We start from the raw sequence: 14436 nt of genomic DNA, 5'->3' as shown, positions 1-14436 counted from the left end.
CCTTATCTATAAATATGCATATATGAATTCATATGTTTGAATCCGTAACTATGATTTTGCATGTATGAATCTATTTTTATGAATCTGCATGTATGAAATCATTGCATATGCACAAGTGGAATCATCCTACGAGATATACTACTACACAAACAATGAAAGTGAAGAACCGTGTCATGTGTAAAATGGGTCAATTTGCAAGTTGTGCCAATGTGAATGAATGACAAGAGTGTACTATCAAGACGTGTGATCTGCCCTCATGCAAGTGTTGTCAAATATGAGGCCAAGCCATTGAAGTCATATCATATAATAATATCATGATTGAGTATGTAATATTAAACACTCACTAAGTTCATTCGAACTTACCTAGATTCCTGTTATGCTTTTCAAGTATAATGGGCTATACGAGACACAAGAGAAGGACTAAGCCAGAATCCGTCTAGCTTGTGTGAGCTTGTTCCTCTCAACTATAACATGCGTTTAGTGGGGGAAACCTGTAGGCTAAACCTCAGGATTAGAAAATCTTGTAACTGAGTTTGAACAACATTGTAATTATTACAACATAGCTTGATTGTTACAATTTAATGAAGTTATTATTGTTAATCATTATTAATACGCTTTTTAATGTCTCAATTAGTATATTGGAGTAATTTGTAAAACTTTTGACAAGTACCAAATAGAACAAAAAAATATTAGGTACCAAATTAGGAAAAAGATTCAAGTTCAGGTACCAAATTGGACCCCCAAAAAGTTTAAGTACCAACTTAAGAAAAAGTGCCAAGTTTAGGTCTCAAATTAGAAAAAAGTGTCAAGTTTACGTATCAGATATTATATTAAGCCTAAATATATTTTTACCATAAAATTCTTGAGAATTGACCAAAATGCTATTAAATGACAAAATTACCTTTTTTTCCCTTTTGCCTCAAAATACGATTTCATCACATCAAATAGTTATTAATCAACCCAAATTCCATAATTCTCATTTAATACTTAATACTCATCATTGGATACTAAAAATTACACTTTTATCCTTTTCTCGACAAATTTGGGAAATTTACAATTTAGTTCCTATCCTATCAAATCTTTCCAATTTCACCCAAAAAAAGATTTTTATCACACTTACATATAATCCAACTTATCCTTATCCTAGTTAGTCACCAATAGCTCACGTTTCTCACTTGTTCAAATTACACATTAGTCTTTGAACTTCTCAAATTTTGCGATTTAGTCCTTAAATCAACTTTTCACTTTAATGTTCTTCTTATTAATTCTCATTAGACCTGTTCATGGGTCGGGCTACCCACCCGAAATTTGGGAGGGTTTGGGTAAAAATATTAGGCTTGAAAAATGGGCTTGAGCAATAAAAATAGGCCCATTTAAAATATGGGTCGAGCTCGGGCTTAAACATTCAAGGCCCGAACCCAACTTGACCTGACCCATTTCAAGTTTATAGTATTTTATATTATGTTATTTTTATATATTATGTAATTTACAGCACATTAAAAAAATAAACTTATACTAAATATATAATACTACTCTAACGTAAATATTAAAATAATATTAAGATAACTATATAAAAATTTTCAATAAATAAAAAATATATAGAATCATTAAATACTCAATTAAAATAATATAAATATTTTTTTTAAAAAATAAAAATAATATGGGTGGGTCTAAAGGTTAGCCTTTTGCTAATATGAGCAGGCTTAGGCAAAATTGTAGACCCATATTTTGGGTCGGGACAGGCTTGGGCAAGCAAAAATTAAATTAATATTATGTTTAGGCCTGACCCGAACTCATGAGCACCTCTGATTCTCATATCCAAAATCAATTTTATTCTATTAATCATTTTCTTACTTATTTTCCATTTTTTTATAAATTCGCCAATTTTATACCATAATAGTGCCATGTGTCTAGTTAGAAATTTTGAAGTGTTACAAGTTTTGGGCTGAGACAATGAACACAACAACCTATGTGATCAATAGGGTTCTTATCAAACCAAAGGTTTGTATGATACCTTACGAGATGTGAAAGGGGGAAAAGTCAAACGTTAAGTTTTTCCATGTGTTTGGTAGTACCTACTACAATCAGAAAGATTAAGAATATCAGGGAAATTTTGATTCAAAGACTAATGAAAAAATCTTTCTAGGATATTTGAGTAATAGTAGGGCCTTTCAAGTATACAACAAACGAACTCAAAACATTATAAAATCCTTCAATATAGTGGTAAATGATGATGGAACAAGTGAAGACAAAAAAGATGAAGATGTTGAAGTGCCACCTGCAGTGCCTGCTAAAGTGACCCCTACACTTGGCACTGAGAATATACCTAATACATATGCAGCTAAAACACATGAAACTAAAGTTGTTGATTTAATTAATTATCAAAGTGAAGATGTTGAACTAACTTAGTCCTTTTCCAGGGTTAGAAAGAATCATTTAGTTGATAACATCATTGAAGATATCAATGATAGGGCTCGAAAAAAGGGAAAACCAAGCTATCGAGATATGGTGATACTTGCCTTTTGTTACTCTCAAATTGAGCTTAAATGTGTTGAATATTCCTTGAAGGATGTAGCCTGGATTGAAGCTTTGCAGGAGGAGCTTTATCGGTTTGAAAGGAATGAAGTTTGGAAGCTTGTACCAAGGTCTACTAATTGCAACATCATTGACCAAAGTGAATTTTCAAGAATAAAACTAATGAACAAGGGCACATTACTCTCAATAAAGAAACTATAATGAGAACCACTAAAATGAGATCCACGAGAACCAAATTGTTTTTAATCCTTAGATCAAAATAAATGAATCTAAACCTCGGATTTGAGATTTAATCTACATCACTAAAATAAAAAGCATAACACCCAATCTTTTCCTTTTCACCATGTAATACAAGTCTTAGGCTAAAAAAATTTTGATAATCTCTTAGTTTCATATTTAATTTTTTAAGCAAAAAAATTAGAAGCAAATTTACAAGGGGATTAAAAGTAAGAGATTCGGATTACTAGGTGCTAGAATTGAGTGACCGAATCCTTGTTAAAATAAAATACAGTGGTAAAATAAAATAAAAGTAAAATCCATATAGAACCACACTTCTTTTATTTTATTTTAGAATAAGGTTTTTTAACCTTATTACACTTCATCTATTTGATATTGAATAGAATAAGGTGTTTCAACCTTACTGTAAGAACCCATTTTTGCCCGGCCCATAAACCAACAAAATAAACCAAATAAAAAATAATAATAATATAAAAAAATTAAATTATTAACAGTCCAAATTACAAACCAAGTAGATTAAGCCCAAACCCGATTACAAAATCCAAAGTCCCAAGCCTAAACTGTTAACCCAATACCAGCTTGACCCACTAAACCCAATGGCCCAAATCACCTAAGCCCAAAGCCACAAGCGAAACCCTAGCAGCTAGGGTCAGCCTCCAGCGCCACAACAGAGCCAGCCTTCCCCCTCGCGCGTGTTACGCCTGCGTGTATGTAGCGCCTCCGCGCCAAAGCCACGCCTCCGAGCCGAGCCACGCCACCACCAGGGACCACGCCTTCACGTGTTGCACCGCGCCACGTCACCGTACGGTCTCCGTACCTATACCTGCATAGAAAACAAAAAAAGAAGGACGAAAAACACAGCAACAACAGAGAAGACACGAGAATAGCAGAGAATAACAGCAAAAAAAGGGACGAAAATATAAAAAAATGGAGATTTTTGTTTTATTTTTCTTTTTTATTTCGGCTATATGAGGCTGATTCTAATATTGTAAGGGGATCCCCTTCTTTTTTACACATTCCGTATAAAAAACCCGTTGAAATACAAAAAAGCAAAAAGTTTCAAAGAAAAAGGTGATCTGAAAGTTTTTTTCTTTTCGATTTTTTTTGTTCTATTCCAAAAACGTTCACTTTGTGCTATTATTTGTTTGTAAAAGAAAGCAAATAAAAAGAAAAGAGGAGTCAGAACGCACCTGGGACCGGCCTTGTGCTCTCTCCGTCACAATCGGAGTCGAGCATGGGATTTGGAAAGCCCCTGTTCTGAGGCGATGAACGGCGCAGGAGAGAAAGGGGAGTGCTAGGTTTTTGTTTCAAAGGGCAGATCGGGTTTAGTCTAGGGTTTCTTTTTTTTATTTTTATCTTAATCATGGAAACGGCGCCGTTTGAAGCTTGCACAATAGCTTCCAAACGGTACCGTTTTGGGGGGCCATAACCCGCGCGTGTGACCCGACCCGAAAAGGATCCGCGTATTTTTTCTATTTGGTCTATTTGCGCGCCAGGTCCTTCACTTTTGCGTCTGGGTTCAATCTAGCTTCTATCGTTCTTTTGAATTGGGCCGCCTATTTTACGGCGATTTTCATTTCGGTCCTCATGTAACGCTGCGTTTTGGAGGGTAGGGATTATTCCCCTTTCCATCCCCCATGTCATTCACGCTTTGTAATTTGGGCCTTTCCTTTTATCTATTTTTAGATTTCTCCCCTGAATCACTACTTTAATGCCAATTTAATCCTCTATTTTGTTATTATTGCTAAAATTGTTCGGTTTATTATTATTATTATTATTAGTAGTAGTAGTAGTAGTAGTAGTAGTAGTAGTAGTAGTAGTAGTAGTAGTAGTAGTAGTAGTAGTAGTAGTATTTTTTATTTTCCTTTATCAATTTTCCTAACTTTTTATATACGTTTATTTTATTTTATTATATAGTATTATTTGGCGTTTTCCATATATTATTATTTAATTTTTGTAATATATTATTTTATAGATTTTATGCTTGATTAGTATAATTTGTACATTTTATGATTATCTTTTTACCATATATATATATATATATATATGTATATTTTAACCTTAAAGATTTATACAATAATATTTCATAATTCTAATTCTATTTTATCTATAGATATATAATTTATACTAAATTATTTTTTATACGTATGTATAGTAATATACCACCAATTCCAAATTGTAAATTTTATCTATTTTCTCTATATAAATATTTTATTTATTTTAAATTTTCTATTATTATTTTACTCACTTCAACCCCTTTTACATATATTATTATACCAATACATATTATTTATATTCAATATTTCATTCCATATGTAACATCTATATATCGTTTCATGTATTTTGGTTTTCTTCTCATGCAATATTCATTTTAAAATTCTTTTACATATTATTTCATATAGTATTCATCTCGTGTTCTATTTTTAAAATATTTTAAATCTTCACATTAGTTATTACTTTTTAATTTTTATATGTAATTTCGTGTGCATACATTGATAATTTCAAATTTCTTTTCTATCTTTTAACTACTTTAGTTTAGTTTCGTTGTTTTGGTGATAGACTTTTATATCTTTAATTTTTAAGTGTTGGTGCTAATATTTCCAAGTGATATGTGACTGGATATTATGTACATTATATCATTTCATTCGTGCTGATAGATTATTCGACTTCATTAGCATGTATTTGTAGGATTATGAGTTATCCTTTTGCGTTATACATTGTCATTCCATGGCGTTTTATTCATCAAAAGGAGTACATTTTATTTAGATATCAAAACCAATTCGTTCAAAAGTCTTTCAAAACAACACGACACTCGGAATCTGGGATCCTCGAAAAGATTGTGTCCTAACTTACTGGACTCCAATCTTCTTCGGGATTTAAGAAACAGAATATCTTCTTTGACTAATATAAATAAAAATCTCATTCTCGGGGATTCAATACGTTGTGCCCTAACGCATTGGGTGTGACATGTTGTTTTCCCGAGACGAGGATTTTAAAAATAAAGGTAATGTTCGATATTTAGGAATTTTGTGAAATCGAACCCTAACTTACTGGGTTTTGATTTTCTCATTTAAACCAAATAATCGGATATCCTTCTTAAAACGCATAGGTTTTAAAAAATCAAAGAATAAGCTTAATTTTGAGGATTTAAAATGTCGCGCTCTAATTTACTGAATGTTGACAATTTATTTCTTCGAAATAAGTGAGCCTTATCATCCAATTCATTTTTATTCAAGATAAAAGGATCGAATTTTAAAATCTTTTCAAAATTTCGACATTAAGACATTAAACAATCAATTCGGTACCAAGTTTGGGCGTTACGAGTGTGCTAACCCTCCCTCGTGCGTAACCGAATCCCGAACCTATTTTCTAAAACTTCGCAGACCAAAATTATTTTCAAGGTGATCCGATCACACCACAATAAAAGATCAGTGGCGACTCCCAATTCCCGTTTCATTTTCAAAATCCAAGTTGACCCCGTTTTCATCAAAAAGGGTTTCGACATTACTACACCCCTTCTCTTAGAATATGGCTTTATAAGCCTATAAATAGACATAGTCTACTCCTCTCGTAATCATTTGAATTTGACATAGTGAATTATCTTCTCCTCTACCCATGATTTTTTTCTCGAAAGGGTTTCCATGTAAAAAATCTGTGTGTTCTTTATTTTTCTTTCTCTTTTCTTTGTGAGACATTTTCATTATAATGTTCTATTTTTAACAAATGGCATCAGAACTTCCGGGTTGTTCATCTCAATTACGATATGGCGTATTTGAAGTATGAAATTTCGTTGTTGGATTGCAACACCATATTCATGTTGTGACAGATAAAGATATAGGCAGTTCTTGTGCAAATAGACTTAGAGGATGCCCTTCTAGGGATAGATAAGATGGCTTCGACATTGACGGAGGAAGAGAAGAGGTGTAAAGATCAAAAGGCGTTAACACAGTTACATCTGCATTTGTCTAACAAAATTTTGTTGGTTGTGATGAAGGAGAAGAGGCTCATTATGGAAAAGATTAGAACAAATATGTATGTCGAAAACTCTAATCAGCAAGATGCATATGAAGTAGCATCTTTATGCTCATCGTTTGGAGAAAGGTGCGTCTGTGCACAAACACTTAACAGTGTTTAAAGAAATTCTTTCAGACTTGGAGGCTATGGTGGTTCAGTATGATAAGGAACATCTAGGATTGATTCTATTTTGTTCATTGCCCCATCTTATTTAACCTTTAGAGACACAACTTTATATAGTCGCGAGTCTTTCACAGTTGATGAGGTTTATGATTCTTTGACCTCGTATGATTAGATGAAGCATCTTGTGATTAAACCCGACTCTCAGGGAGAGGGTCTCATTGTTCATAGGAGACAAGATCAGAATATTGATGATGATCATGGAAATATACAGGAATAGAATCCTCGAGATAAATCTAAGGGTAGATCGAAGTCTTCAAACAGAGGTAAAACTTGTAACTTCTACAAGAAGAAAGGGCACATAAATCCGAGTGCTATAAGTTGTAGAACAAGATCAAAAGGAAAGTTGCGAATCAAAAGGGAAAACAACCAAAAAAATCTGGTGAAGCTGATGTTGTAGAAGACTATAGTGATGGTGAACTTCTAGTCTCTTCTATCAACAATTCTAAAGTGAACAAGGAGTGGATCCTTGATTCGGGCTACACCTTCCACATGATTCCCAATCGGGATTGGTTTACAACTTACGAAACAGTGTCTAAAGGTGTTGTTTTGATGAAAAATAATGCTTCGTACAAAATCACAAGTGTTGGAACAATTAAAGTTAAGATGTTTGACGGAGTTGCCAGAACACTTAATGACGTGCAACATGTTCCAGAATTGAAGAGAAATTTGATTTTGTTGAGTAATATTGATTCAAAAGGGTACAAATACACAGATGAAAGGGCAGAGAAATACTGTCAAGTTATATGTTTTGCAGGGTTCTACGGTTACTGGTGATGCAGCTATCATTTCCTTTTCCTTATCAAATGCTAATGTTACTAGACTTTGGCAAGTGCCTAGGGCATATGAGTGAGAATGGCATGGCATAATTGAGCAAAAAAAGATTTCTTGATGGGCAAGGAATTTGCAAACTGAATTTTTGTGAGCATTGCATTTTTGGGAAGCAAAAGAGAGTTCAATTCACCAGAGGAATCCATAACATGAAGGGAACATTAGAGTATATTCATTCTGATCTGTAGGGGCCATCTAGAATGCCTTCGAGAGGTGGAGTTAATTATATGCTAACACTTATTGATGATTTTTCTAGAAAAGTTTGGGCATTTTTCCTGAAGCAAAAAAGTGATATGTTTTTCACATTTAAGTCTTGGAAAACTATGATTGAAAAATAGAAGGGAAAACAAATAAAACACCTCCACACAAACAATGGCTTAGAGTTCTATTCTGATGAGTTTAATGAACTATGTAAGTCAAAAGGTATCGTGAGACACTTGACAGTTCGTCATACTCCACAGTAAAACAATGTTGCAGAACAAATGAACAGAATGATCATGAAAACGGTTTAATGTATGTTGTCGAATACCAACTTACCAAAGTCATTTTGGGTTGAAGCAGCCTCTACTGTATATTTTTTTTATCAATCGATCTCCATTCGTTGTCATTGAGAAAAAGACTCCACAAGAGGTATGGTCTGGTAATCTTGCTAATTATTCTAATTTAAAAATCTTTGGGTGTCCTGCGTATGCTCATGTTGATAATAGAAAATTGGAATCAAAATCCATTAAATGTGTTTTTCTTGGTTATAAAGCTTGTGTAAAAGGGTATAAGTTATAGTGTCCTGAAAATAAAAAAGTTGTGATTAGCAGAGATGTTTTTTATGAAACTGCTATGCTACCTAACTTATCTCTTAAAAACTCTTCCAATAAAGAACAGCAAAAGCAGGTGGAGAATCAGATTAATCCAGAATCCACAACAAAGTCAACTTCTCAAGCCAGTATAGAAATTCAGAATAGATTTACTTCTTCACCACAATACTCTATTGCCAAAAATAGAACTAGAAGAGAGATTAAACCTCTAAAGAGGTATGCCAAAGCTGATCTAGTTGCTTATGCTTTAAATGTGGCTAAAGATATAGATGCAAACCAAGAGTCATCTACTTATTCTAAGGCGATTAGCTGTGAAGACTTAGAAAAGTGGGTGTTTGCTATGCAAGAGAAGATAGAATTACTCCACAAAAACTGAACATGAGATCTTGTGAAACTTCCTAAAGGAAAAAGGTTGTTCGTTGTAAATGGGTGTTTAAAAAGAAAGAAGGGACTACATAAGTTGAAGAACCCATATATAAAGCAAGGCTTGTTGCAAAGGATTACAGTCAAATTCTAGGAGTGAACTTCACAGATGTGTTCTCCCCAGTTGTGAAGCATAGTTCAATTCGAGCTTTGCTTGGTATTAGGGCCATGCATGATTTGGAGCTTGAGTAGTTAGATGTAAAAACTGTATTTTTGTATGGAGAACTTGAGGAAGATATTTACATGCAACAACCAAAGGGTTTTACAGTCTCAAAAAAAGATGACTATGTTTGCTTGTTGAAAGAGTCCCTTTACGGTTTGAAACAGTCACCAAGACAGTGGTACAAAAGGTTTGATTCCTTTTATGACTTCTCATGATTTCAAAAGAAGTGGCTTTGACAGTTGTGGTTACCTTAAGAAAAAAAATGATGGTTCTTTTATGTATCTACTTCTCTATGTTAATGACATGTTGATAGCAGCAAAAGATAAAGGAGAGATAAGAAAGCTCAAAGCCTAGCTTAGTGAAGAATTTGAGATGAAATATTTGGGACCAGCAAAGAAAATACTTGGTATAGAGATTCACAAAGATAGAAAAACAAGTAAATTGTACCTAAGTTAGAAGGGGTACATTGAGAAAGTTCTTTGCAGGTTCAAATGCAGAGTGCTAAGCCTGTTAGTACTCCTTTAGCAGCCCATTTCAGACTTTCATCGCCTTTGTCTCCACAATCAGATGATGAGATTGAGTACATGTCACATGTTCCATATTCTAGTGCAGTGAGATCTCTCATGTATGCTATGGTTTGTTCACGTCTAGATTTATCATATGCAATCAGTACAATTAGCAGATACATGGCGAATCCCAGTAAAGAACACTGGAAAGCAGTTCAGTGGATTTTAAGATATTTATGAGGTACTACTGATGTTTGCTTACAGTTTGGAAGAACTAGAGATGGAGTCATTAGGTATGTTGATGTTGATTTTGCTGGAGACCTTGATAGAAGAAGATCTCTCATAGGTTATGTATTTATAATCGGAGGTTGTGCAATCAGTTGGAAAGCCACTTTGCAAACTGCAGTCGCTTTGTCTACCACTGAAGCTGAGTACATGGCGATTACTGAGGCTTGTAAAGAAACCATTTAGTTGAAGGGACTCTTTAGTGAACTCAATGAAGACCTTCAAATCAATACAGTATTTTGTGACAGTCAAAGTGCCATCTTCCTTACAAAAGATCAAATGTTATATGAGAGAACAAAGCACATTGGTGTTCAGTATCATTTTGTTCGTGATATTATTGCTCGTGGTGATATTGTTGTGAGCAAAATTAGTATTCATGAAAATCCTACAGATATGATGACTAAGTCACTTCCCATAACCAAGTTTGAGCATTGTTTAGACTTGGTTGGTGTTCATTGTTGAAAAATGCCCCTAAAGAGGTTTCATGGAAGAGGTGGAGAACTTGTTCGTTGAGAGTTCGTGGTGAAAAACTTATTCATTGAGAATTCGTGTCAAGGTGGAGATTGTTAGAATTGAGTGACCCAAATCCTTGTTAAAATAAACTATAGTGGTAAAATAAAATAAAAATAAAATCCATATAGAACTACACTTCTTTTATTTTATTTTAGAATAAAGTTTTTTAACCTTATTACACTTGATCTATTTGATAGTGATTAGAATAATGTGTTTCAACCTTACTACACTCCTTCTATTAAGATATGGTTTTACAAGCCTATAAATAGACATAGTCTACTCCTCTTGTAATCATTCGAATTCGACATAGTGAATTATCTTCTCCTTTGCCTGTGGTTTTTTTCCTGAAAGGGTTTCCACGTAAAAAAATCTGTGTGTTCTTTATTTTTCAAATATTCCAATTTTTTAGAGTGAAACTCTCTTAATTATTTTAAAAGAAAAAAAGAAAACAAATATCAAATAGCCAAATTACTTAATTTTAACTTTTACATCCCATTGTAAATCTTCTTCCAATTTTTTCTTCAAAAAATAATGAATATAAAATAAGAGATTTTTCAAATTTTTTCACCCTAAAACTTATATTACAATGTGAAAAGAAAATAAAATGGAATATTGGGTATTATGCTCTTTACTTTAGTAAGGTATATTAAATATTAAATCTAGATTTATTCATTTTAATTTAAAAGTTAAGAACATTTTGATTCTTATCTTAAAAGTTTTCAATATAATTATCAGCATAGAAGAGTAAAAATAATAATAGACAAAGTATTTCTTATTTTTTAGACAAATTATAAATAAAAACGGAGCATGTAAAATTCTTAATCACATGTTATTATTGAATGGCACCATAGTTCTACAAAATAATAACATATAACTAATATAAAACTATACCTAATTGAAAAGGAAAAAAAAAACAGACTTTAAAGGACAGTTGTTGCAGTGGCAGTTCATCAAAGATGGAATTCAAGACAAGCAAGGAACTCTAGGCTGTGTTTCAGTGGCAGTTCCATGAGCATTATTGCACACGGTATAGGTTTTAGGACAATCAACGCCTGGTGTTATGTCGATATTACGCATTACTATGTTCCTGCAACCTACCACATTGTCGCATCTCAGATCGATTGCTTGGTCGTTGGCCGATGTTCCTCGAATATCAGAGTATGTAACATCACTAATTTCAATGGCCCCTGCTTTCTGCAATATCATATGTCAAAAAAAAATCAATATATATTCCACAGTGTCATATATAGAAGGAATGGATAACGTACCATTATTCCTTTCGAAAATTTGCCCTTATCCTGATAGAATTGGTTTATGATAATTGGGTTTCTAGCATTGCTAAGTACAATTTTCTCAAACGAGATCTTTCTGGCATAACCAGAGCAACCCTACAAAAGTTATATTCATAAAAATGTCAAAACAACATTAAAAAACTCAAAATTATTGATTATATAAAATTATGGATGTTAGTTTATATAATGATCAGGGGATGGTTATAAGAGTCTAAGGGCCTGGGCTAATTCAAAATTTTAGAAAAGTTAAATTTTTTTTTTAAAATAGTCGATTATCAACAATTAAATTACCTGAAATGTTTTGATCCTCACACCATTTTGAGTGTCCCTTAAAGTACAATTTTTCACGTGTACTTGCTCAACAGTGTCATAAGCTCCACCATCTCCAAGGCTCCCAATACTAAATATAGAACAAGAATCATGTATGTAATATTATGTTAAATGGATTGATAAGAACAAGTGAAGATAGTAAAACTCAATCAACCTGATACCATGGCCTGGACCACAAACAACACCAGTGATATTGATAAAAGATGAACCAGCGTTGATAGCAACACAATCATCACCTGTTGGAACAAAAATGTAAAGAAGAGACCACAAACTAAACAATATCATTTGAATTAATTCTTTATTTTCTCAAAATGGTTATTACCAGTTGCAATGATGGATTGTAGAATTTGAACGCTGGTAGAATCGGAAATATCAATTCCATCTGTGTTTGGGCTTTCATCTGGTGCACTAATCTTAAGATCAGAGACAATAACATCTTTGCAGTTTTTTATTGATATATGAGCCCTTGGACTGTTCAAATGAGTGAGTCCCTTTAATTGAAGCCCATTGCAATTGTTAAAATGTAAAGCCTACAACAACAACAACAACAAACCAAAAATTAAAGGAATCATATTTGTAGCAATTAAACTGTAATTTTCAAAAAGAATAGGAGAACTTACACCAGGTCGACGCTTGCAATCAAAAAAAATACCCTGTAAACGAAAAATAAAAAAATCAAAGCAAAAATTGAACTAATCTAAATTTTTGAAAAAAATATTGATAAAAGGTGCTTACATAAACTGATTTTTTCATGCAAGATTGCCACCAAATAGAACCCCTGCCATCAATTTTGCCATCTCCATCAAGATAAAGGTTGTCAACATTTGAAAATTGAATCCAAGTATCCACTCCTTCATTTGCCCATGATGTGCTTAGGGGTGCAATTAGGGTTCCACCAAGCTGTTAAAATGAGCAATCATTATGTAAAGAAAATGTAGATCAATGCATAAGAAATAGTAAATATAAAAATTAACCTGAATACGAATGGCTTTGGCCTTGCATGGACCCTGAAAAACAAGTGGGTTTAGAAGGAATGTTTTCCCTCGCGGGATTTCAAGTGTTACAGTTTCTCCGCCCGCATTTGCATTACAAATATCCTTCCAAGCTTTATTGAATGCCTTTATTTCAAAAACATACAAAAAGAATGTGTTAGAAGAGAATGTTGGATTTTTATATTTAGAAAATTATAATTGTGATTGGGATGTGATACATCATAGTTAAAAATAATGTATATAGTTTATGGAAGAACATAGATAACTAGTTATTAGGAAAAATAAGAGAAGTAATTATACTTGAGAGTCATCTATCTGGCCATTTCCAGTAGCTCCATAATCCATAACACTAAAGGAAGAAATTACTTGCTCATTGAAAATTTCATTTTCGAGACCAAAATTAAAAGCAGAAATAGTTTCTTCACTGAAGAATCCATTTCCGAAAGCAAAACCAAACCAAAGAGACAGTGCAAAACCAAAAGCAAGCTGCATAATTGTGAATGATGGAAATGAGTTGAATTAGGGGGGGATTTATATAAATGTCATAATAATTAATCCTTAGTATCAGGTAAATAATCTCTTTAATTTTATTAATTAACCCTAAAATCGGTAATATGATTTTTTGTTTCCTTTAGCAAGTTGAATTTGTTTTCCCCTTCTATAACTTAAGGTAAATTATCATTTTCACCATAAATATATATGTATAAAACTAATCAATAAGGGAAGGAATATCGAATCATGGCTGAAGATTTTAATAACTTAATTCAATGAATTGCAGTATTTGATTTATTATTACATCTGAAATTGTTTTATTTTAGATCCTATTACTATTTTAGCAGTTTTGTAATTGTATGGCCCTATATTTCATGATTCATAAATATTTATTCATAAAACTATTGTTTTTTTAAATGAGTAAAAGATTACATAATCATATTCTTTTGTAAATTGCCTCTAGCGTTATCCTCTATTATGACCTCTTGAATCTTTATAGGATCTTCGATCATGTGCAAACCTTCAACATTAGAGAGAGCCAAATAAAACAACTATTATTTAACATAAAATTAAAAGTGCAATATAATAATCCTTTTATTTATAAATCACTTTTTAAGTTTAATTAAAACAAAGTAATTCATTCTCTTTTATTTGTTACCGAAATTTTTATTTTACTTAACACAAATTTCGTAATGGATAAATCTCATAACTACACATGAATTTAATTTTAATGTGTAATGTTATACATTAATTTTGATTTGATTCAATTTTCACAAATTATTAACATAATTATTGACATAGCATCATTTTAAATTTATATGTTGCACACAC

General features: G+C 32.5%; 1 protein-coding gene across 1 annotated transcript; it reads right to left on the bottom strand.

Moving 5' to 3' along the window:
- Positions 1-3408: 3408 nt before the first annotated feature.
- On the bottom strand, positions 3409-13605 carry LOC105796159 (probable polygalacturonase At3g15720). The gene is made up of 10 exons (XM_012625758.2): positions 13414-13605; positions 13096-13239; positions 12857-13021; positions 12742-12774; positions 12444-12651; positions 12276-12357; positions 12083-12191; positions 11768-11887; positions 11470-11693; positions 3409-3595 (listed from the first exon to the last, which is right to left on the bottom strand). Exons 1-10 carry the CDS (start codon positions 13603-13605, stop codon positions 3409-3411), a joined length of 1464 nt encoding a protein of 487 aa, XP_012481212.2.
- Positions 13606-14436: the final 831 nt, after the last annotated feature.

This window comes from Gossypium raimondii, chromosome 3, assembly GCF_025698545.1.
Source record: "Gossypium raimondii isolate GPD5lz chromosome 3, ASM2569854v1, whole genome shotgun sequence".
In the NCBI taxonomy this organism is placed as follows: Eukaryota; Viridiplantae; Streptophyta; class Magnoliopsida; order Malvales; family Malvaceae; genus Gossypium; species Gossypium raimondii.
The sequence above is the reverse complement of the archived record's forward strand: the minus strand, read 5'-3'. Positions and strand labels throughout refer to the sequence as shown.

Bases quoted from the DNA above. Each gene is read 5' to 3' on its own strand.
- LOC105796159 (XM_012625758.2), bottom strand. From the start codon at position 13,605: ATGCAGCTTGCTTTTGGTTTTGCACTGTCTCTTTGGTTTGGTTTTGCT. The intron at 13,022-13,095 runs GTTAATTTTTAT...TCATTTTAACAG, and splicing joins CCAAAGCCATTCGTATTCAG to CTTGGTGGAACCCTAATTGC. The intron at 12,192-12,275 runs GTTGATTGAGTT...TTCTATATTTAG, and splicing joins GGTCCAGGCCATGGTATCAG to TATTGGGAGCCTTGGAGATG.